The sequence below is a fragment of the Canis lupus genome, chromosome 16, assembly GCF_003254725.2.
Source record: "Canis lupus dingo isolate Sandy chromosome 16, ASM325472v2, whole genome shotgun sequence".
Classification (NCBI taxonomy): Eukaryota; Metazoa; Chordata; class Mammalia; order Carnivora; family Canidae; genus Canis; species Canis lupus.
The window spans coordinates 15,218,942-15,244,208 of record NC_064258.1 but is presented as its reverse complement, the minus strand read 5'-3'; the positions used below and the strand labels follow the sequence as shown (position 1 = coordinate 15,244,208).

Genomic DNA, 25,267 nt, shown 5'->3' with positions numbered 1-25,267 from the left:
AAACCGCTGCGCCACCCAGGGATCCCTTGATGCAGGCCTTTAAATAAACTTTCCAATAAGGCTCATGATTATTCCAATTGGTGGCAGTGGTATTACAGGAATCAAGAAAATAGACTTAGTACCTTTAATCTGTCATCTGTGTCTGTAAAATATTAACGTAACATGCAGAGCTGAAAGTGACCTTAGACATTATCTCACCCACATCCTCATTTCTAGTGACAAAGAAGTATCCTTTGAACCACATATATTACAAGTTTAAAATAATGCTTTAAAACTATCTTGTCCTTTAAATTTTCTATTGTGCATGATTTATAGCATACATATTAACATGTGTATATACATATATGTATGCCCAAACATATTTTTACTTGAAAAAGTTTATAGATCATGGCTTTATTCCACTTAGTTGAGACCCTTTCTATTCTGTTCCCCTTACTATCCCGAAATCTTTAGATGACAGAGACCAGGTCTTTTGTGCTCCTTTTCTCAAATAATCTTCTGGGGAATGCCTGGGTGGCTCAGTGGTTGAGCATCTGCCTTTGGCTCAGGTCATGATCATGGGGTCCTGGGATCAAGTCCCACATCGGGCTCCCTGCATGTAACCTGCTTCTCCCTCTGCCTCTCTCTCTTTGCCTCTCATGAATAAATAAAATCCTCAGGGGCGTCTGGGTGGCTCAGTGGTTGAGCATCTGCCTTCAGCTCAGGGCATGATCCCAGAGTTCCAGGATAGAGCTCCGTACTGGGCACTGGGTAGGGGTCCCTGTGGGGAGCCTGCTTCAGTTTTGTTCATCCCCCCATTTTTTGGAGTAAGTTGGTTTGAAAGAATGATCCCAACATACAGAAAGGAGCAGAAATGAGAGACACAGTTTTGCCCCTGTCCAGGATTGACTGTTCAACTGTTCCTTTGACTCTGTGAATGATTCCAGCTTCCTTCCAGAATCTTCTCCGTTCTCCAGAGTTGACTAGTCAGCTTCAGGTAGAGGAACCGGGTGACTGGGTGACCAGTTGTTTTCTGCACATCCTTTTATCCATTTTGAATTTTGCATGTATTAAGGTAAGATCTATTTGAAACTCCATAAATGGATTAAAACATAATGCAGAATTTCTTAGAGTTCAGTGTTTTGTTTCACAAATTTTGCCATTTTAATCGGGGAAAAATAGGCCCAGGAATGGCTTGGAAGGGAGAAGGTGAGGAACAACAAAATTCAATTGGTCCCCTAATAAATGAGGATTTATTTCCTTGGATACTCTGGGAGGGGGGAATGAGAGATCTCAGAAAGGGGGAGAAGAGCTAGTCTTTAGAGGGGCAGGTAAGATACCAGATCAAGAATGGAAAATGGTGAATTCTGAGAAATTCTTGGCAAAAGCTCTCCAACATCTTAAAAACAGAGATAGTGGGGCACTTGGGTGGCTCAGTGGCTGAATATCTGCCTTTGGTTCAGGTCGTAATCCGGGGGCCCTGGGATTGAGTACTGCATTAAGCTCCCCGCAGGGAGATTGCCTCTCTCTGTGGGTTTCTCAAGAGTAAATAAGTAAAACCTTAAAAAAGAGAAGAGACAGTAAATACTTTAGGCCTAATTTTGGGTCGTTAGCTGTGCTGAGACCCTCTAAAATCTCCAAAGGATAAAAATCTACTACTGCACATAAAATCTGATCTGTGGGGCAGCCCCGGTGGCTCAGCGGTTTAAGCGCCACCTTCAGTCCAGGGCAGGATCCTGGAGACCCGGGATCAAGTCCCACATCAGGTTCCCTGTATGGAGCCTGCTTCTCCCCTGCCAGTGTCTCTGCCTCTCTCTCTCTCTGTGTCTCTCAGGAATAAATAAAATCTTTAAAAAAAAAAAAAAAATCTGATCTGGGGAAAACTAAGAAAAGGCAAAAGACCTGTCTGGGTTAATGCAGAGCTGAGAGCAGACACATGCGAATTTGCAAATTCAGGAAGCAGGAGCTAACAAAGGACAAGGAACCAGTCCTCCTCTCCACAGGGGAGATGTGGGGTGGGGGCTACTGCTTTTGACACTATTTGTAGGATGGGGACTCAAGTCCTTTTATGGTTAAAGGATATTGGTCCCATAGGGATGGAAGTTGTGGGGACACCCAGGTAACCAACACACGTTTTCAGTTCTGACTGGGTAGGGATCTCCCTTGAATCTTGAATGGGATACAAACCAAGGGCAGTTTTCTCTTATAACAGGACAGTAAATCTATAGAAATTCCAATGCTGGAGGATGATGTTGATTTAAAATACATCTCAAGAGATTTGACTAGAGGTTCTTAACCTTAGCGACACAGTGCCAGCATCATACTAGAAGATTCTTGTGGAAGGGGACCTAGGGGTACCTCATGGGGTGGTGTGGGTAGGGAGAGGGGAGTGAGATTCTCACACCTAAGAATCCTCTTCTCAAGAATTACTTTTAGAATTATCTCTGCACAATGGCTCCCTGAATCAATGGCAGATGGAATGGCAGCCATGGCCTCCCCCAAATGGTCCTACTCTCAGGGCCTGAGGCTGATAGGATGCCCTGTTGCACGTTTTTCTAACAATCCAATAAACCAATACTGTTAAATAGTCATAGGCTGATTCATCTGGAGCCCAGTATGAGGTTTCCTCCTTCCCCGTACTCACCAACATCCAATATCCTTGGACCAGATCTCAGAGGGTCAATTATGGTGCCCAAAAGCTTGAATAGGATTATTGTTCACTTGTCATTGTTTCCAGTGGTGTCTTATTTAAATTTGCTGTCTCAAGACTTCCATTTCCACTGTGTCTGACCTCTCAGAGCAATACACTCTCGGCTTCTAAAGATTTTTAAAGTAACCCAACATGGGGCTTGACTCCGAAATCAAGTCACATGCTCTATGGACTGACCCAGCAAGGTACCTCTGGGCTTCTAAAGGTTCTAATGGCACAGCAGATCCCAGGCTATGAAATAGTCTTGGCATACAAGGCCCTTCATGGTCTGGCCTTTTTACCTTGAAACTACATCACCTACAACTTCTTCACAACCTATGAACAGGCCAGTCTCCCCCCTTAGAATCCCAATTCCTGCCTCCCTGCCGAGTTTCATCCCCCATTGCCTCCCACATCCTCTCCCCCAGCTCCATCCATCTCATCCTCCAAGCCTTGACTTCTTAGGCTCTGGAAGGACATAAAAGCTCTTCTTGGCAGTGGTATCTCTCACCAGGGAGTCTGGTAGGAAAGAGCTTTACTCTTTTTGTTGTTGTTGCTTTTTACCATTTAAATTTTTACTGCATGCATTTTTAAATTAAAATAGTTAATTTTAATTAACACATTTTCAGAAGGAAAATAAAAATCCACCTTAAAAGCAAGACCTTTATCCTGCTTCAGTAAGTGGACTCCAAGAGTCCACAGTGAGGACCCCTGCTGCTTGGTAGAGGTCCACACTGAGCGTCACCTTTGATCAATCAGCTCCAATGAGTTCATTCTAGGACATGCCTGAGGCCAGTGCTAGGAGACTGTGGTGTCACGGAGGGGGACGTGGTGCAGTAGCTTCCATCAGACCAGGATGCGGGAACCAGACAGCCCCTCTCACTGGCGTAGTCAGTAACCCTCTTTGGGAATCAGCTCCTTGAGTTTAAAATAGAGGGACTCCAGCTGTATATTCAGGTGTCCCAAACCCATGTCTCAAAAGTGATTTCTTCCCCTTCTTCACACTCTCAACAGCCAAAAAAAAAAAAAAAAAAAAAAAAAGAGAGAGGAAAAAAGTTGGTCTTATTCTCCATGATTTAGATTATGAAAATATTGATTTTCTGCATGTACTTTTTAAAGCAGAACATTGCCTCCTCCCAACCAAAACACTGGACTAGAGTGTTCCCTTCTGTTCTAAAACAAACTCCTTTGAACTTGTCTGTTTAACTTCTCATCTCTTCTTAGAAAGCAGAAGTAGGAAAAAAAAAAAATACCAGTTAGTTGGACTCCAGTTCAAGGCTTTACTGTATTAAGCCATGCTGCAGAATCCCCTGGCCTTGTGAAAATGCAGTCTGCAATCTGGACACCTTTTATTTAATTTTGAGAATTCCCTTTGCATGGCAAAAAGGGGTCTGAGGAAAGCAGAGTGGCACAGATGAAGGGAAGGGCGGAAGCAGAATGCTCACAAAAGTGGTGCCGGCTGTGGGCTGCCCACTGTGCTCCCCACTGGGAGAGAAGCAGGGTCGATGGGGGGAGCAGGAAAAGTCATTCTTGACACAAACAAGGGTTTTCCGGGGGAACCACCCCATCCCAGTGCCTGGTCATGCAAAATGCAGAAATGGAGACTATGGCCCCTCAGGACCACGGAGCAGATGCACCAACTCAAGGGAGTCCTTTGGGTGCCTCCCGAGGCGCCTGCAGGGTCTGGGGCAGAGTAGGGTCTGTGTCCATGAGCATGGTCAATTAACAGATAGCACCAGTTGGGAGGCTCAGGGCAGGAGACTGAGACTCTCAGACTCTAGCACCCACTTGCCCGGCCCTCCTGGGAAGAGACTCATTTTCTTGATGGCTGCTCCAGCAGCAGGAGCCTCTCCCTCACCCCTTTGCCCTGGGGAAACTGGAATAAATCAACAAAGTGAGGTCTGACTCAGGGCACCAGCTGCCTCTGGAGGGCCGGGTCACTACTGGGCAGTGAAAAGATGCTGCACCAGATTGAAGGACTCAGGTGGGAAGGACAGGCTGGGGGAGGGGACCTGCGGCCCAGAAGAGCTAACACAGGAAGAGCCTTTCAGATGCACAACCCAGGGCATTGTGTAGCTGATGGGTTCCCCACCCCAGTAACCCTCCTTGCTTCTGAGTTTTGGTGGCTCGGGAAGGAGGCAGGAGAGAGACCAAGAGAGGCCAGGACGGAGAAGTCTCTGGGACATGGGAGGTAGGCAGTGTGTGTGGTGGGGGACACTGCACTGGGGTCAGGAGAGCCCTGGTCCCAGCCCTGCTGCTCTCTTCTTGTGTGATCCTGGTAAAGTAACCGCCTGGGGCTCTTTTCTCAGTGATCAAGTAGGAACAATCCTACCCCACGTACCTTCGAGGGACAGGCTAAGGGTGAAAACGGATAACGGACAGAAAACACGTTTAAAAAAGTATAAAGCGCTATTTAAACGCAAGGCAGTGCTGTCATCAGAGATGTTACCCCTTAGCTCATCCCTCATTTCCCGTCACACTTCCATTTCCTTACTCATTATCTCTTAACCATAGGACCTTATTTATCTCAGAAGGCTTCTGAGACTCCCTAGTTGCTTCCCCTGATCACAAACTGTGTGACCTCAGTGGCCAAACGGGCATGCTAGGTGTCTGAGGGAGATGCCCAAAGCCTCTTGCCTCCTCACTACGTTCTAGCACTTTCCCTGGGGGAAGACGCTCAGCCCGCCCCCTGGTCCACCCTATGAGATGAACTGGCCCAGTCCATTCAGGCAGGACAGATCTAGGGGCCCCCTGCCCAGCCCTTGGGGGACCGTGTGTGGAGTGCAATTCCTCTTCCCAATTTCCAACAAGAGGCAGGTCGAGGGAGGGAAGGCGCCCTGAGAACCCCGGGCAGGGGCAGGATCAGGGGCGCTCTGGCCAACCCCCACCCCCGGCTCCTGCCGCCGGGCCCTCCCCTCCCCCAGCCCAGCCCTAGTCCTGCTCGGGCGGCGCCTGGAGCGGCCGAGGGGCGCCGAGCCCCGGGCCGCCGCTGTGCACGCGCAGGTGGTCCTTGAGCGACTCCTTGTAGCGGAAGCTCTTGCCGCACTCGCCGCACGTGTAGGGCCGCTCGCCCGTGTGGATGCGCTGGTGCTTGAGCAGGTTCTGCTTGCGGATGAAGCTCTTGCCGCAGAGCGCGCACTGGAAGGGCCGCTCGCCCGTGTGCAGCCGCTGGTGGTTCTGCAGGTGCTCCTTGCGGCTGTAGGTCTTCTCGCACTCGGAGCACTTGTAGGGCCGCTCGCCGCGGTGCGTCATCTGGTGGCGGATGAGGCCCGAGTGGCAGTTGAAGCTCTTCTCGCACTCGGCGCACTCATAGGGCCGCTCCTTGGTGTGGCTGCGGTGGTGGATGATGAGGCTCTTGCGCACGCCAAAGCTCTTGCCGCACTCGGGGCACGAGTAGGGCTTGCTGCGCGTGCCGTGCAGGAGCAAGCTCCGCCGCAGGCCGCCAGGGCAGCAGCTGCCGCAGCCTCCCCCGCCCCCTCCGGGCCCCCCCGCGCCGCCCCCGGCCCCTCCCCCGCCGCTGCACGCGCCTCCTGCCTGCGACCCGCCCGCCCCTCGCTCCCCGGCCAGCGCGGGGAAACCCTCTTCCGGGGGCCCGCCGCCCGGGTTCTCAGCGCCCGGGAGCACCGGCAGGCTCTGCGGAGGCGGCTGCGGCTGCGGCTGCGGCTGCGGCTGCGGCTGCGGCTGCGGCTGCGGCTGCTGCGGGGCAGGGGGCGGGTTCTTCACTAGCAGCAGGCTGTCGCCTGGGGAGGAGAAGACACGGAGAAGTGACATGCTGACAGCGCTATGGTCGCTGCCCACCCCACCCCCCGCCCCACCCTGTCCCCACAGGGATTTGCTGGGCGGCAACGTGCGAGTTGCGGGCTATCTGGGCCTCAGTTTCTCTGAAAAAATGAGGGGATTGAGCAAGGCCAGAGGTCATGTTCCCTATGGCTCTGGGGCTCCTTGACCCTCTGACCTGCCCAAAGCCCCTGAATCGGGTTGAGCGGGTATAGCACGCAGTGAGGAGAGAAAATACCTCCGGAAAGCAGAAGCGGGTTTGGGGGGTGGGGGTGGGGTATGCAGAAACCGCGATGGAAGGCAGAACTGGCAGGAAATAATAAGAGTTAATTGCATTCTGATGTTCAATGCTGATTTATCTAAGGAGAGTCTCTCTCTCTCTCTCTCTCTCTCTCTCTCTCTCTCTCTCTCTCGACTGGGGGGGAAGAATTTACCAGAACTTCTCCAAGGTGAAAGCCTATCTGGAGGCCTAGAGAAATGAAATGCAGGGAGTGGGGACCAGCACCATGCTATGATCTTCAGTTGTGTCTCCTATAAGTGGAGGGCCTTCAGACATAAACAGCAGCATGGTCCCTGGCACACTCTGGCATCAGACCCCACCTGGGCCCTGACCCCACGGCCGGGGCTGTGTCCTGTGTGGAAGCAGCTGCCCTGCCAGCCTCCCCAGAAAGTGCTGAGGCCTTCTCCTTGTACCCTTGGGTGCTCTGCCACCTTGGCAGTCAGTGAATCCTCAGGTCCAAGGTCTGAGCAGCACAGCAGCACACCCAGGCCCAGGTCTCTAGACTTCTGCTTGAAGAACTAGTTTGTATGCCCACAGGATTCAGGGCTCTTCTTGTTGGGTCACTTCCTCCCCACCCCCACCTCAGAGGCCCACTCAGTCCTCTCTCCCGTGAGAGCACCCCCTCCCCTGCAGGGCAGGTAGCTAGTGGAAGAACAGTACAGAATCCCTGTCCCCACCTCTTGCTGGCATCCTCTGGGCAGGTCCCATCTGCTCCCTGGTGGCCATTTCTCACATCTGCCACCCTTCTACCTGACCCATGCTCATCAATGTCTGACTGAAGCCGGTCTTCCTTACATGACACCCCAAAGCACCCCAGGCTGCCCTCTCCCTCCCCATGAACACTGAGCAGGCTGAGAGCCATCTCCACAGGACACTGGCCAGCAGCCCAGTATAAAGTGGTTCTCACGCCTCAACCCAGGGTGCCAGGCCTTCAATCCTGGGGGACTGCTGGTGGGCCCTGTTGCTCCCTCTACCCAATCTGCTGCTCTCATCCCTTCATAGCTGTTATTCTCAGGAGAACCCCAAGGAAACATCACATGCACAGGAGCCTCTATCCCAGGGGCTGTTTCCCAGGAAACCTGGCCTGAAACTGTCCCAATTCTTTTTTTTTTATTTTTTTATTTTTTTTTTATTTTATTTTTTTAATTTTTTTTAACTTTTATTTATTTATGATAGTCACAGAGAGAGAGAGAGAGAGAGAGGCAGAGACACAGGCAGAGGGAGAAGCAGGCTCCATGCACCGGGAACCCGATGTGGGATTCGATCCCGGGTCTCTGGGATCGCGCCCTGGGCCAAAGGCAGGTGCCAAACCCCTGCGCCACCCAGGGATCCCCTTTTTCTTTTAAAAGATGATATTTAGGGATGCCTGGGTGGCTCAGTGGTTGAGCTTCTGCCTTTGGCTCAAGACATGATTCTGGAATCCGGTATCGAGTCCCACATCAGGCTCCCTGCAAGGAGCCTAGCCTGCTTCTCCCTCTGTCTGTGCCTCTGCCTCTCTCTGTGTGTCTCTCATGAATAAATAAATAAAATCTTAAAAAAATAAATAAAGATGTTATTTATTCATGAGAGACACAGAGAGAGGCAGACATAGGCAGAGGGAGAAGCAGGCTCCCTGTGGGGAGCCTGATGTGGGGACTCCATCCCAGGATCACGACCTGAGCCAAAGGCAAATGCTCAATTACTGAGCCACCCAGGTGCCCCAAAACTGTCCTAATCCTACTGATAACTCTGCAAACTCAGTGTGCACATCGATCTGCTTTCCTTACCCTTTGTTTGTTCTCCCTTCCTGACCCAGCCTGGCTCCTGTGGTCAGCCCTGGGGTCATCAGCCATGAAACACCCTTTATGCCTCTGCTCCTGTCTCTGCCCTGCTTGCCCAACTGTACTCAAGTAGCTGAGGACAGCTGAAGAAAACTGCGTGTATCTCAACCCCCCGCCCCCACAGCCTGGCACCCCTACCACACTCCTCAACGTCCCTACTTTTCCATCATCTGCGAGAATGTCATCATTCTCCTCCAGCCTCCGACATGAGGACTTCTACTACAGACCTCACAGATTCAGACATAAGCATATGACCTCAGTCTGGCTGATGACACGGGAGGCTTCTGGGAGTTTCCAGCAGGGAAGAGGATGGTCTTTCCCTTCCCGCTAGTCTGGATGTGACTGCTTAGATCAGCCACAGCAAAGCTGAGCTGAGAGCTGCAAAGAACCTGGGGCCTGGATAATGTAGCCTCCTCCTGCAATCTACTGAGGGTGAATCAACTGCCTCTGTTACGTAAATGAATGTCTTTGTTCCTCAAGGCAGTCTGAATCAGGGTTGTTTTGTTTTTTTTTTTTTTTACAGATTTTATTAATTTGACAGGGAGAGAAGTGAGCTTGTGAGGGAGCCCAAGCAGGGGGAGGGGCAAAGGGAGAGGGAGAAGCAGACTCCCCGCTGAGCAAGGAGCTGGACAGGGGTCTGGATCCCAGGACCCCAGGATCATGACTTGAGCCAAAGGCAGACACGTAAACAACCGAACCACCCAGGGGGCCCGGAATCAGGGTTCTAAAGCAGTGGAGAGGAGCCTACCAGAGACAGTGGTCTACTTACCCCCCAACTTAAAAGAACACTCTTTTCGGCCCCAAGTGCTCCCAGGCTCCAGGTACCCCAACACTCCTCTCTTTTCCTTTCATACCAATATTCTGGAGGAGTTCTCTATCCTGGCTTTTCCCGTTCGCTTTCAAACCCTGACATCAGACAGGAGTCCCAGCACACCACCGAAACAACTTTTGTCAAGGTCATCAACAAGCCTCTGCCTTGTCCTGCACATCCAACCCCTCATTGTCTTTGATATAGCTGACCCCTCCTCTCTTGAGAGTCTCTTCTCTTTGCCTCAGTGAAGCTGTGCTCCTCTGGATTTCCTCCAGGCTCACACCCAGGCCTCTTTCATTTTTTTTTTTTAAGATTTTATTTATGCATGAGAGAGAGAGAGAGAGAGAGACAGAGACAGAGACAGAGACACAGGCAGAGGGAGAAGCAGGCTCCACGCAGGGAGCCTGACGTGAGACTTGATCATGGGTCTCCAGGATCAGGCACTGGGCTGAAGGCGGTGCTAAACCGCTGAGCCACTGGGGCTGCCCTCTTTCATTCTTTAGACAAAGATCTTGCCCCTAGATCTCAGAGTGAGATCTGTGTAATAACAGACCAGCCTTAAAACAGCCTATGTGTAATAAGGGAGCGGGTGGTTGTCCTTGGTTCCTAGGCTGTAGCCTCTACATCCTGGGGGAATTTCCAGGGCGATAGGAGTGTCTTTGTTATTCATGGTAGGCTCTGAGGTTTTATGCTGATGAGGTAATTCATGGTCCTTGCTTCAACAGTTTAAGCTAACAGGAGGACTCCGGAAGGGAGCTGAGTGTGCCAGAAACACCATCCACATGATTAGAGGGTTGGGGCTTTGGGCCCAAACTCTGGAGAAGGGACAGGCTAAGAGGGTGAGTTCCACCTCATGGTCAGTAGGTTCAAGCAATCATAAGTATGTAAAGAAACTCCAGTAAAAGCTCTGGACACAGACAGAAGCTTGGCTGAGCTTCCCTTGGTGGGCAACACTCTGCGAATTGTCACACATCACTGTCCTGGCACAGTTTGACACTTCTGATCCCACAGGGAGCAGACAACCGAAGTTTCATGGTTAGGACTCTTCCAGAATTGGTCCCATGGAACTCTCCTTTTGGCTATTTCTGATTTGAATCCTTTTGCTCTGATAAAACTAATTATAAGTATAGATGCTTTCCTGAGCCCCGTGAGCTCTTCTAGTGGACAGCTGAACCCCAGGGATTAGTGGAAACCCCTGGATTTGTAACCAGCTGGTTACAAATGAGTGGGCAGGAGACCTGCGAACTTGCAGCTGGTGTCTGAAGTGAGGGCAGTCTGGTGGAGGAGGGCCCTTCACCTGTGAAGTTCGGTCTAATTCCAGGTAGTTGCTGTTAGGAGTCGTCATAAATTAAGCTCCCACATTAACCCAGCCCCGAGCTCTCTCTTGAACCCCAGGCTCTTTGTTCATCTGCCTACTTGGATGCCATCTCAGATCTAACAGGACCAAAGGAGAGCACTTGGTTTACACAGTAAACTGGTTTTTTCCCAGGACTCAGCATTTCCAGTAAAGGGCACCATGGCTCTTCTGGTTCTTCAGGAGAGCCTAGGTGTCACTCTTGACCACTCGCCCATCACACTATCCCTCAGCTACATGTCCAGAGTCTGTCCTGAATCTGTCCCCTTCTCTCCCCGGGCACTGCGACCATCCCAACTCTGCCTGACTGTAGTCCTTTCACCTGGTCTGTACCAACTATGGTAGCTTACTAAATGGCTTCCCTGTTTCCGGCTCATGGTCCCCACCCCACTCCATTCCATTCCTGAACTTATCTTTTCAAAATGTAAACTAGGGGGCACCTGGATGGCTCAGTTGGTTAAGCGTCTAAGTCTTAATTTTGGATCAGGTCATGATTTCAGGGTTGTGAGCCCTGCTTTGGGCTCCATGATGGGCGGGGAGCCTGCTTAAAATTCTTTCTCTCCCTCTCCCTCTACTCCCCCCCCACCCTCAGCAGCAAGTACAAGTGCTCTTGCTCTCTCTCTCAAAAAAAAAAAAAAGAAAAGAAAAAAGTAACCAGATCATGTCAGTAACCTGCTTTAAATCCTTTGTTGGTCAGCTTTCCTAGAATGAAATCCAAACTCTACCTTGTCCCATAGGTCATGTGGGCTGAGGATCCTCCACCCTCATCCCCCAAAGCCTCAAGGCCTCTGCCCCTACTCCTCCCTTCCCTGACATCTCCAAAATCAGCTTCTTCTCACTGTCTAGGACACACTCAAGTGTTTTCCTCCCCAGGGAGGCCTTTCCTACCTTAGCCCTCCTGTGGCCACTTCTACCCTCCTCCTTTCCCCAAGTCAGGGCATGGACTGTCCCTGACTTTATCTTGTTTGCTTGTTGACTTGTTTACGCTCCATCACATTTCCACATAAGGAAAGGTCCCTGGTTCTTCTTTGCTGCTTTTCCCAAGTTCTTGTAATGCTGCATAGCTCACAGTAGGCACTAAGTAAATATTTATTAAATGACAGAAACAAGTGGCGCCTGGGTGGCTCAAGAGCCTTTGGCTCAGGCCATGATCTCGGGGTCCTGGGATGGAGCCCTGCATCAGGCTCCCTGCTCAGCGGGGAGTCTGTTTCTCCCTCTCCCTCTGCCCCTCCCCCTGCTCATGCTCTCTCGCTCTCTCAAATAAATAAAATCTTAAAAAAAAAAAAAAAAAAACAAACAACCCAAAAACCCAGAGTCTTTAATATCTGACTGAGGAATCCCTTTGACTAAAATGTAATATCCAGTTGGGCTGATGTCAAACAGGACATCAGGTCTTTCATGCCTACCCCCAGGGCTGGGGGAGGACTATGGCACAGACAGATACCCTATAGTTCTGTTTTATGCTCTACTCCCACTACCCTCTCCCCTTCCAAATGCTCTCCAGAGACATGAGAATCATGTCTTTAAACCTCAACGAAATCACAGGTGAGATACGAATTTCAACACTAACAAGCAGAAGGCAGGCCCACTTTGGGAGAAAGACAAGGGGCTCTGGTGACTGGGCCAGTAGGAGCATTTCCAGATGCTCCTATCTCCCCAGACTCTGGACACAGCTTCCCAAATGCTAAGGTTGAAGGCCTCCCAGAAAAAAAACAACATGAAGCAAATCGTTCTATGACTCAGCATAACCCAACTGAGGAGGTAAGATGGTATGGTCATTCACAAAACCTTGCAACCTTCGTACAGACTTCACTAGACCCGTTCCCACAACCACACAGGCCTCCAGGGAAAGGCTCAGCCCTGCCCAAGTACTCCTAGCCAACATGGAAAATCACACAGTAGCACCGAGGGACAAAGGTCTGGGAAGAATTCCTGGCACAAGAGTTGATGAACTAGTACCTATCAAGGTCAGAAATAGTGGCCTGAGTGCCATCAAGAATGAAGTGGAAATGGCTGTCACTTTTTCCTGTCCTCACGGATGGTGCCCTGGCTCGCCCTGTCCTATCCCACCCCAGCAGCAGGTAAGAAGAGGACCACTTTAAGTTCTATTTGAAACAAAGGGCATACACTGGTCCTCTCCTACTCTCTCCCCATTCCTCCAGCCCCAGGCGGTCCTTCTAGATTGGACGAAATCTGTCTCAGACAGTGGGATCCACTTACCTGACTTTTATTTCTATTTTTTTTTTAAAGATTTTATTTATTTATTCATGAGAGACACAGACAGAGGCAAAGACACAGGCAGAGGGAGACGTAGGCTCCATGCAGGGAGCCTGATGCAGGACTCGATCCCGGGATCGCGGGATCACGACCTGAGCCAAAGACAGATGCTCAACTACTGAGCCATCCAGGCTTCCCCTTACTTGAGTATTTAATGGCCTTCCAGATTAGAAATAATCTATGTCCTCAGCTGTCACCTGGATTTTAAGCTCCTGGAGGGTCCCAGGAGTGTGGACAAGGAACGTACTGTCTAGGTGCTCCTCAAAACTCATCAGCAGACACTAAGTCAGCTGTCTTGAGAGCAAGGAGATGGTACTGGGTCTGGCAAGGAATGCCAGCCAGATGCTGAGTGTTTAATAACCTAAGAACATGTGTCTAAGGTCACTGGCCAATAAGTGGAACTTCAAAAAAGACTCAGGAGACCCAAGTCAGGTCAGACGTTCTGTCCCATACCTGTAGTGGAGGGAAAAAAAAATCCCTTCTCCCTATTGGAGCATCAGTATCTTCACCAATTACTGTGTCAGCTCAGGGCTGGCTTGGGACTCTGGCCAGTGTTTTCTGGTATGTGAGCCACCTGCTGCCATTGATTCCTGCTCAGGCACCTGTGTTTCAGCCCTCTCCCAGCTGAACTACACTCCCCCTGAAAGATATTGAAATCCAGACCCCCCAGTACTGCAGAAAGTGACCTTATTTGAAAATAGGCTCTTCCCAGATCTAAGTTCAGATGAGGTCATATTGGATGAGGGTGGGCCCTGATTTTGACTTACGTCTCTAAAGGAACACACACACACACAAGGAAGACACAGGTGAAGCCAGGTGAAGCTAGAGATATGCAGGCAGAAGGCCATGGGAGACAAAAGCAGAGATGGAGCAATGCACCTACAAGCCAAGGAACACTAACCATTGCCACAAATCCTAGAAGCTAGGAGTAGGCAAGAAAGGGTTCCCCTACAGCTTGCAGAGAGGGCACACCCCTGCCAACCCCTTATTTTTTGTACTATGGGCCTCCAGAACCAAGAGACAATTCATTTCTGTTGTTTTAAGCCACCCACTGTGGGCTACTCTTAAGACAGCACAAGGAAACAAACACCTGCCACCCCCCTCAAAAGGGAAGGAGATAGTGCTTTGATACAGACGGGTGAAGGCTGCCACAACAGAACATCACCCTACGGGGGTGGGGGGTGGGAAGGGTGGCTGAGGCAAGCAATCATCACCATGGACGAAATACCCAGGGGCCCCAAAGGGTGCATTACTCACTGGGGCCAGAATCTAATCCGAGCTCTCCTTCCATTGAGTCTCGTGGACCCCATGGGTATGGCTGCTCCTCCTGCTTGATCCATGACAAAATGTCATGTGCTGAGATCAGAGACTCTGTTCACAGAAAGAAGGCAGTCTTAGATGCTGTTCATTTCCACCAAGCCTGCCATCAAAGGTTAGAAAACCATCACATGCAAAGGCCATGGCTCGTGCTCATACAGCACACGGCAGCTGTGGTCTCTTTGTTTCATTACTGGCCATCCTCACCAACCCAAGTCTCCTCAGGCTCACTTGTGTTCGCTTCATCTGGAGTTGGCCAGGGAGGAGGAGGCTCGACCCAAAGTTTGTGCAGACACAGAACCAAGATCAGATCCTGCGTCTTCCAGCTCTGTCCACTGAGCCCCAGACCCCAGAGGGAAGCCTGGTGTCTGACAGCCCAAGGGACCAAGGGATGAGTAGTAGGACTTAAGAACCAGCAGTGGCAGAAGCGGTAAACAAAGGTCTCGCAAGAACCGTAGTACAGACTTCTGACTCTTATCCGAAGGGTTGGCCTTCCTCTCTGGCCTGGATCATTTCAATTTCTCCAGGGTTGAAACAAGAAGGAATGTTAGATTTTTATGTCTGCTCTTCTCTTTCTGGTATGCAGGGTAGGATGAGACTCTGGGGTCATAACCAAATGGGAGGACGCTGGACTTTGCCAGCATTGCAAGCACATGTGAACACACACACACAAACACACACACACACACACACACGTGCGCTTTGCACATGCGTGCACACACACCCACACCCAGGCACACACATGTGTGCAGGCCCCAGACGGATGGAGCTTCTTCATTGTTTCATACGCCTGGACCCTACCCAGAAGTTTCTTGGAAGATATTTAACTAGTCTTCACTCACGAAAAATTGCAGAAAATGTAAATTCCTTTCTTTCTGTCACAGAAATATACAGAACTTTTAAAAGCCTTTCTCGTTATAGTTCTTGTTCAAAAACTGCCATTGTTCAAATAATTTTAGTATCAGTTACATTGACACGATAAATTATCAATTTAATGATTCTCTTAGAAAAGTCCTCTGTACTTTACAAATGGTTAGACTGCAAATCTGTATGATGTTGCTGAGGAACACACTAGTTTATTCTCTGAGCCTTTCATTAGCCTTTAACCAAAAGTGACCAGATTGATTTCCCAGCAATTATACAACCCAATAAGGGTCCTTGTCCTTGACATTCATCCTGGTAACTTGCTCACCTGAATTGGGGTCCGTTGGAATATCTCTCTCTGCCAGATCCTGCTGATCCCATACACATGGGTGCTCCTCCTGTTTAATTCGGGACAAGAGGTCCTGGGCAGAGGCCGGTGAGTCTGCTTGTGGGAACAGAGCAATGACAGTGTCAGGGGACACAAAATGCCTGCAAGTTTGTGCTCTGAGTAAATCTCTCATTTCCTACTATTCTTTCTTTTCCCTAAAATTCAGGAATAATTAAATTATGCTAATTAATTAAAGGTTTAAGTTGGCTGGGCCCCAACTAATGGAGTTTTTGCTGTAAATAAGTGTGTACTTTGGGGAGTGTCACTCATGGTGACACTTCAAGAGAGTCTTTCTTTTCCTTTCTATTTTTTTTTTAAGATTTTATTTATTTATTTGAGAGAGAGCATGAGAGAGAGAACACGAGCTAGTGGGGAGGAATAGTGGGAGAAGCTGACTCCCCTCTGAGCAAAGAGCCCGATGCAGAGATATGGCCCTTCAGGGGCCTGAAAGGCCTCAGGACCCTGAGCTGACAAACCAAGTTGAAGGCAGATGCTTAGCTGACAGGCACTTCAGTCGTTAGAGTGAAACTCAGCTTGAGCATAGAGCACCACTACTGACAGAGATAGTCCTTCTGCGGGGATTTTCCAGGACACAATGCCTTCCATGAAGCCACTGAAATCCACCATTTTATTGGGATTTTTAGGTTTTTTTTTTTTTTAGATTTATTTATTTTAGAGAGAGAGACCAAGTGAGCATGTGAGCAAAGGGAGGGTGGAGAGGGAGAGAGACTCTTAAGCAGATTTCCTGTTGAGCACGGGAACCCCACACAGGGCTCGATCTCACAACCCTGAGATCGTGACCTGGGCCAAAACCAAGAGTCAGTCACTTCACTGACAGTGCCTCCCAGGAACCTCTTACTGGGATTTTTCTAAGATGTGTGTTACATCTTCTTTCTTCTGTGGTCTATTAAACCTCATTTAACTTTATTGCCTTCTTATCTCTTACAGATTTCTTTGAAGACAGTAATATTGTGCTGCTGTCCAGAGCACACCTGATGGACAGGGAGTGGCCTTTCCCCGGTCAGATGCTACTATCACTTACCTGAGGGTGGTGAGGCTCTGACTAAGGAGGGCTAAGATTTGGGGAGCTCTAAGCTGTAGATAAGTATGTTACTAGATCTGGTGAGGGGTAATTTTGTGACAGCCAGGCCACAGTACCTACATATTTGCCCAAACATTATTCTAGATGTTTCTGTAAAAGGATTTTTTCTTAAAAGATTTATGTATGTATGTATGTATGTATGTATGTATGTATTTATTTATGATAGACACAGAGAGAGGGGCGGAGACACAGGCAGAGGGAGAAGCAGGCTCCATGCTGGGAGCCTGATGTGGGACTCGATCCTGAGACTCCAGGACTGTGCCCTGGGCCAAAGGCAGGCGTCAAACCGCTGAGCCACCCAGGGATCCCCCAGGATTTTTTTTTTTTTTCAAGAGAAGATTAATATTTTTTATTTATTTATTTTAAAAGATTTTATTTATTTATTCACAATAGATATATATATAGAGAGAGAGAGGGGCAGAGATACAGGCAGAGGAAGAAGCAGGCTCCATGCAGGGAGCTCAACTGCTGAGCCACCCAGGGATCCCTGTATGTGTGTATTTCTTTCTGACTGGGGTGAAAAATGAAAATGAACGTTTTTTTTTTTTTAAGATTTTATTTATTTATTCATGAGAGACACAGAGACAGAGGCAGAGACACAGGCAGAGGGAGAAGCAGGCTCCATGCAGGGAGCTCAACATGGGACTCGATCCCGGGTCTCTAGTATCACACCCTGGGCTGAAGGCAGGTTCCAAACTGCTGTGCCACCTTGGCTGCCTGAGAAGATTAATATTTAAATCGGTAGCCCTGGGACACCTGGGTGGCTTAGTAGTTGAGCATCAGCCTTTGGCTCAGGTCATGATCCCGGGGTCCTGGGATCAAGTTCTGCACTGAGCTCCCTGCAGGGATCTTGCTTCTCCCTCTGCCTATGTCTCTGCCTCTCTGTGTGTCTCTCATGAATAAATAAAATTTTATAAAATATATATATATAAAAAATTAATTGGTAGCTCTTGCCTTCCATAATGCAGGTGGGCCTCAGCCCAACAGGTGAAGGCTTCCATAGAAAAAGACAGACCACCCCCAAGGCAGAGGAAAACCAGCCAGAAGATTCTTGGGTCTCCAGCCTGCTGGCCTACCCTGCAGATCCTGGACACACCAGCCTCTACAACCACTGAAGCCAGTTCCTTAAAACCAGTCTGTCTGTGTCTCTCCACATGTGGGCACATACACACACCCTATGGGTTCTCTGGAGAACCCTAATGCTCTAAGAGGGTTCTCACACACAGAGTCCAGTGACAGGGCCTTCAAGGAGGAGCCCCCCGGACCCTCCCCTCCCCAGCACAGAGGCAACAGCCTGTGAATACTTGTTGAGAACAATGAAACCTCTTCCTGCTCAGGAGCAGGTCCTGTGGACTGATATATTTATTCCCTGACCATAGCCCCTCATCATGAGGTTTCTTTACACTTAGTACCTCTGCCCTGATGCTCCTTTTCAAGGTAAAGAAGGAATAGTTAAGAAAGGATTTAAAAAAAGAGAGGAAACAAGACAAGCTACACCCAGATGTGTGGCAAATCATTAATGCCATTTTCAGCGCTGGTCCGTGGATATCAGCACGGGCCTGTAGGCCATGCTGGACCTTTCCTCTCCATCCCTGGCTGGGGCAGCTCTGGGGCTCACTCACCAGTAATGGACTCCGTGGGGATGGCTCTTTCCTCCAAGCTCCGCTGATTCCGGACACACAGGGCTTCCTCTCGCTTCACCTGAGAGGATGAATCCTGTGCAGGCACCAGGGGCTCTGCTTCTGGGGAGAGAGAAGTATGGCCATTTGGTGTTTTTTTCTGAACAATCAATCATCACCCAGATGTTCTTTGGGTGATGAATGCAGCTGACAGCACCTGTTAGCACAGGGGCCTCGGGTTCTTGGCAGGGGGTCACCCCTAAGAGGCAGAAGGTCCTGGGAGCAGAGATATAATCAGAATTCAGGACAAAGGGGTAACTCAAGCTGCAGGATGAAGTGTAATAAGGCTGGGAGAGAGCTCCAGAAACTGCCCCACCTGGGTTTGGGGCTAATCAGGACTATGCCAGAAGTTTGATCTCTGTGTACAAAACGTTCATTTTCATTTTTCACCCCAGTCAGAAAGAAATACACACATACAGGGATCCCTGGGTGGCGCAGTGGTTTGGCGCCTGCCTTTGGCCCAGGGCGCGATCCTGGAGACCCGGGATCGAATCCCACATCGGGCTCCCGGTGCATGGAGCCTGCTTCTCCCTCTGCCTATGTCTCTGCCTCTCTCTCTGTGACTATCATAAATAAATAAAAAATAAATAAATTAAAAAAAAAAAAACACACATACAGACAGACACAGCAGACACACACGCGAACACACACACACACACACCAATTATGAACAAGCTTTCCGACTGGCCCATTCTGGGTGGATAACGCACAGCATCCTTATGCACACGAGACAGTGACATATCCTCTCTGGGATCCCAAGCTGTGACAAATTGGTGTACCCTTCTGAGGTTCCATGGTGCGATGCACTAGCCCTGGCAGTGGGAAGCTCAGGTGGCAGGGGGATGATTAGAGAAGGAACCAAAGGACTTGGATCCTGCTTTCAACTCTGTTCTCAGCCCAGCAGGTGAGTCATCCAGCCTCTCTGGCTCTCAGCCTGCTCATTCCTCCCATAGCACGGACACAGCGGTCACTGTCCCAGCTCATGCATGGGGATGAATGACAACAAGGTGAAACTGCTGAGGGCTTCACACGTGAAAGGCCGCCACAGCACTGACCTCAGCACCTGTGGTGCTTGAAGACCAGGAAGGGGTCGTTCAGATGAATCGTCCACAACAGGCAAATACACAGTAGAGAGAGTCCATCAATGGGGACCAGGGGGTGGGGCGTGGGAGTGCCTGCTCATGGGCCCAGGGTTTCCTGTGATGAAGATGTTCTGGAACTAGATTATAGGGGTGGTTGCACACCTTTGTGAACCACTGAATTATACACTTTAAAAGGGTGACTTTATTTATGGCACATGAATTACATCCCAATGAAGAGAAAACACTGGAAAGGAGGGGGCCGCCTCTGGACAACCTTCTAAGGAAGAGCAGAGTTTGTACAGTATGGCAGAGAACATGGCTCAGGCTCAGCTGTTCACAGGGCAGCATGACTCAGGAGAGCTGAGGCCCTGGGGAAAGGTGTCCAGGGCCCTGCCGGGACTAGAGCCTGGCACTTTCCATCCCAACGAGAGCTGACCAGGTGCAGTGCTGTCAGGAACTAGGTCTCCTCGGGAACTGAATGTCCCCTTCTTGAGAAAGGCCAGAGGGTGAGTCTGTCTGTGACGTGGCCCCAGCAGAACCAAGTATCCAGGCAGGCCCCACTGCCCATCCACCCTCCTGGGGCCGGGCCCAGGCCATTCCCAGGTCTTCAGCCCCCACTGCAGGCTGAGCTCAGGCCCGAGAGGCTACAAGCCTGCTCCTCCCCTCCTCTGTCCAGCTCACCTGGGCCTCCAGAGCTGTTGCCGGGTTCTGACCCAATAGATACACAAGCCCAGGGCGCTCCTGGGCAGAACCAGCCTCACAAACAACCCGACAGACCCCTCTCGAGCTCATGCAGGGATGGCAAGGCTCCTCTCCTGCCCTGCCCCCAGCCCCGGGGCTCTTTTCAACTGCCATCACCTGTGTCTGGGTCCATTAGGATTTCTCTCTCTTCTGGGTCACGCTGCTCCCACACGCAAGGCTCTTCCCTGGGCTCAACCTGGGAAGGAGCATCTGGCTTGGGCCCTGCACCCTCAGGGTCTGCAACAAGTTGGAAGGGAAGGAAGGACACAGTGAGGTTGAGCAATGGATCCCGATCAAGGGCAGCGGCAGAAGTCTCCCCCACCCCACCGGCCTTCCCCAGCAGAGCCCCTCTAGTTGTGAACCATGATATATGTCAGCTGATCTCTTCGGAGGAACCCTAAAAACAACAGATACCCAACTTCTGGTGTGGAAACAGCTGGACCCTGAAAGCCAACGACAGACTGTGGCTCATTCAAGGCTAGCGGGATGTCGCACATAGTCCCGTGCCAATGACGCAGAGTGGCCGTGCTCCAGAACATAAGCAGCACAGCCCTCAGTGCTATAATGACAGGCCCGTTACTGGGTTTTTATCTATCACCTTGTTAGAATCATTCTATCTTTAGAGCATTGGAAGCAGACAGTTTCTTGTGTTTCCATTAGGGATAAATATGACACTCTGCCCGGGTGGTGGGCACGCGGGTTGATAAGCATTTCACTGCCCTCTGCAAAAACTGCCCATCCCAGAGGAGGAAAGGCACTCTTACCCAGGGACATCAGGGTTTTATAGTTCTCCTTCACAAGGTTGTTGTAAAGCTCCTTCTGCCATTCATCCAAGTTCTTCCACTCATCCTCAGAGAAGTAAACGGCAATGTCGACAAACGTCACGGGAACCTGGACCAACAGAAGTCATTGTCAGGCACCTGCTTGCTTCTCCCCACAGCCTCCCCTCCACAGGCCTCGGGCCCTTCCTGCCCCAGAGCTTGGCTTTGGCTCCCAGGGCTCCTCATCCCCCCCAGTCCCAGCCCAGTGTATTGTAGTGCAGTCAGCCCACTCTATTCTTATCTTTTCGTGCTTCCAAAACGAGGATAGTCGAGACTGCTTTCTTTTCCTTCCTTCCTTCCTTTTCTTTCTTTCTCTCTCTCCCTCCCTCCCTTCCTTCCTCTTTCTTTTTCCTTTCCTCTCCTCTCCTCTCCTTTCCCTCCCTCCCTCCCTCCCTTCCTTCCTTCCTTCCTCTCTCTTTCTTTCTCTTTATTTCTAGCATTTAACCATATCCTCTGTATTGTTACTTTTAGGGAAACCAGGTACCTGAAGGTAAAGCCCAAGTCAATGTGCTGCTTTTGGCACTCGGGGTAACAGAGGTGTGGAAGGTTCTCTCAGCATGGGTATCAGTGAGCCAAGTACAGTAAAACCCGGTTATAAAACCTGTATTTGGGCAGCCTGGGTGGCTCAGCGGTTTAGCACCGCCTTCAGCCCAGGGCGTGATCCTGGAGACCCGGGATCGAGTCCCACGTTGGGCTACCAGCACAGAGCCTGCTTCTCCCTCTGCCTGCCTCTCTCTCTCTCTGTCTCAAGAATAAATAAATAAAATCTTTAAAAAATATATTAAAAAAAAAAACCCTGTATTTCCAGTCAGGTTACCCCAGTAAGGCATACAGTTACATCTTTATCATTAGAACATGTAAATCTAAGGGCATGTGCTAACGCTCCAGGATAGCAATCTGTGTGGTTCCCCGCTATATCCAAGCATCTAGAGGCACAGAGCTTGGAGCCAGTAAATATTTGTTGATTGTACGGAATGGCTGTTGCCAATACTAGGAAGTTTCACCGCAGCCTGAGTCATCCGTCGCCAGATGCCAGTCCCTTATTATTCTAGGCAGTCTCGTCTGTCCTATGAAATTGTTGCTTCGGTTTGACAAGGGTCCTTGCCTGTACTCATCTCAGATGCTCACCAGCATGGCCTCGCCTTGGATCGAATCGTTCAAACTGGTTTCCCTTCATGGCTTTAATACCTGAACTACCCTTCTCAGACATACAGCGCCCCCACCCCATCCCCCACTCTCGCACCCTTGGGACCAGCCCTCTGCTCGCATTCTCAAATCCAACCCCTCTATTCTCCTCGGCCCTAATTCCAGTCTTTGAACCTGTACACTAGGCCAAAGCTGGCCTATGTGGCCCCTTTGCACATGTTCCTTCGGGCACTGGGCCCATTGGTGCAGAGCTTGGTGAGTGGGCAGCGCCTTTGCATAAATTAGAAATGTCTGTTCTCACATCAGGTGCTCATATCCCCGAGGGCATCCTGTGCAGGTGTGCTGTGCACACCTGTCTGCCACCCACTGACAGCTTACCTACCACCATTTTTTTTTTTTTTTTTTCCTACCACCCACTATTAAAGACAGAACTGAACTTTCAATTTCCTGGGCCTTACAAGAGCCTTGGGCAAACCCCCAACCTGCGAAAACTGATACAGACCACTTTCTTCTTTTCACGTCCTGCCCCTAGACAAAAGTACAAGATTCTACAGGTGATATCCACCATACATTCCCACTGCTAGTCCCAAGGCTGGGACTAGTCTCAAGGCTGCTTTGGAAGCCTCTGGTGGATCTTGTTGAGCTTTCCTGTGCTCCCTGGGGGCTTCTTTCAAACTCTTCTCTCTCCCCAGCCCTCCCCGTCCTCTCCATCTGGCCTGGATCCTGATCACAGGTAGAGTTGGCAAGCTCCCTTGCCCTTCTCACCAAGCCAACCCCCTGCTAATGTGCCCTTCATTTCTCCTCCATCTCCTGTCCATGAAACTCAACCCGAACAAACTTTTCTCTCTGGCATCTCAGGCTCTCCCTCTCCAATGGCTTTCCCCTGAGGGTCATCCGACCTAAGATGAACTGCCACTCAACTCTGCTGTATCAAGTGACTCTACTCTCCCTCTTCACTTGAAACACCCCAAGAGACATGATTTATGTTTTCTTCTTCACAATCCATGCATCCCTCAACCTCTTAAAATCTGTCTATGACCCCCAGCTGCCTCTCCCTCTCAAACCACATCCTGGAAGGCCGTCAGTGGCCTCTTGTTAACCCTTACTCTTTCATTCCTCTTTGCAAAGTCAGATCACCTTTCTGGAATCATCTTCTGCTTGGTTTCCACGACTCTGCTTCCTCCTGTCACCCAGCTCACTGCTTTCTCTTCTTCCCCCAATCCCAAGGCTCTGCTCTTCCCCTTCTCTGTTCCTTCATTTTTTCCTTGGCAAGTTCATTCTTTGTACCACTTCAGTGGTTACCTCTTTGTAGACGATACTCTTCAGTTTTCCTTGCTTCCTTCAGAGTTCAGATTTCAACAGCCCTTTGAGTGGCTCCATTTAATCACCTTTTAAGTACCTCAAACTAGATAAAATCAAAACCAAGTTCATCGCCTTTTCCAACATGCCAACTCCTCTGCATCACCCTACCACTTCTACGCACAATTCTGGAATCATACTCTCACAGTTGGAAATAGACATCACTACATAAAAACTTCCCTGTGCCAGGATACAGCAGAAGTCTGAGACAGGCCAGAGACCGCAGGGAGCCTACAGCCTAGCTGGACAGAAAAGACTGCCTGTGAATTATCTGTCAGCCAATTAACAGACACAATGGAATCCAAGAGGCACGAAGGATCTGAGAGACAACAGCCTTCCTTGATTGCGACAAAGAGGATGCATTTAGAATGGCCAATAGTACACAAGGAGTTATAACTATCACAAGCAACGTTTATTAACTTTTTCATGGTGCTTCATGGCTTGGTTTTAAAATATGTCCACAGGAAAAAAAAAATGTCCACAGGGCACCTCAGTGGCTCAGTCATTTGGGTGTCTGCCTTCAGCTCAGGTCATGATCAAGCCCTGCATAGGGATCCCTACTCAGTGGAGATTCTGCTTCTGCTCCTCCCCACTGCTTGTGCTCTCTCTCTCTCTCTTTCTCTTTTGCTCTCTCTCAAAGAAATAAAATCTTTTTATTTTTTAATTTAAAAAAAATATTTTTTAAAGATTTTTTAAAAAATTTATTTATTCATGAGTGAATAAAGAGAGAGTCAGGTAGGCTCCATGCAGGGAGCCCAATGTGGGACTCGATCCCAGGACTCCAGGATCACGCCCCAGGCGAAGGCAGGAGCTAAACTGCTGAGCCACCCAGGCTGCGCCCTAAAAATCTTTTTAAAAATAAAATAAAATAAAATATGTCCACAAATTCTCTGACAACCCCTTCAAAACGTAGATCCTAATTCTTCTCCCCTTGAGTGTGGGCAGGATTTAGTGACTGGCTTCTTCTTCTTCTTCTTCTTCTTCTTCTTCTTCTTCTTCTTTTTTTTTTTTTTAAAGATTTTATTTATTCATGAGAAACACAGAGAAAGAGAGAGGCAGAGACACAGGCAGAGGGAGCAGGCTCCATGCAGGGAGCCCGATGTGGGACTGGATCCCAGGTCTCCAGGATCATGCCCTGGGCTGAAGGTGGCGCTAAACCGCTGAGCCCAGGCTGCCCTAGTGACTGGCTTCTAACAAATAAATTACAGCTCCAACCTGATCTCTCTTGCATCACGCATTCCGCAAGATGGCCAGCCACCATTTTGTGAGGACACTCAAGCGGCCATGCTGGGAGGTGGGGACTTGAGGCTTTGCCAACAGCCAACTTGAGGCTTTGCCAACAGCTGAGTGAGTGGGCCATCCTGGAGGCCAATCTTCAAGCCTCAGCCAAGCCTTCAGATGGCCATAAACTCAGCCAGTAGCTTGCTTATAACTTCGTAAGACTGAGCCAGAACCACTCAGCCAAGCTGCTCCTGAATTCCTAACTCACAGAAACTGGAAGGTGGTAAATAATAACTTTTTTTAGGCTGCTAAGTTTGGGGTAATTTGTTATACAGCAATAGATAACTAAAACAACGGGCTAAAAATAAATAAATAAAACAACGGGCTACTTAGTGCTGTTCATCAACAAAATCAGTGAATCCTCACAACCCATGTCCTAAATGTGTTACCATCTTCATCTTACAGAGGAGAACACAGAAACACAGAAGGGCCAGCTGGGTACTTACTCACGAAATTACTTACTTATACTTCACTTCTTTCAAGAGGGACTAAGGAGGTTC

General features: G+C 49.6%; 1 protein-coding gene across 3 annotated transcripts in view; it reads right to left on the bottom strand.

The window, feature by feature from the left end:
* Window positions 1-3,255: 3,255 nt before the first annotated feature.
* ZNF282 (zinc finger protein 282) overlaps window positions 3,256-25,267 on the bottom strand; it is a 28,956-nt gene continuing 6,944 nt past the window's right edge. For all 3 annotated transcript variants that reach the window (XM_025453862.3, XM_049094886.1, XM_049094887.1), the window contains 6 exons: window positions 20,925-21,051; window positions 20,278-20,397; window positions 18,281-18,400; window positions 15,497-15,610; window positions 14,245-14,358; window positions 3,256-6,408 (listed from right to left, as the gene is read on the bottom strand). In XM_025453862.3, coding sequence (XP_025309647.3) covers window positions 5,600-6,408; window positions 14,245-14,358; window positions 15,497-15,610; window positions 18,281-18,400; window positions 20,278-20,397; window positions 20,925-21,051 — 1,404 coding nt within the window. In that variant the 3' untranslated portion in view covers window positions 3,256-5,599. The remainder of the gene's footprint in view (window positions 6,409-14,244; window positions 14,359-15,496; window positions 15,611-18,280; window positions 18,401-20,277; window positions 20,398-20,924; window positions 21,052-25,267) is intronic.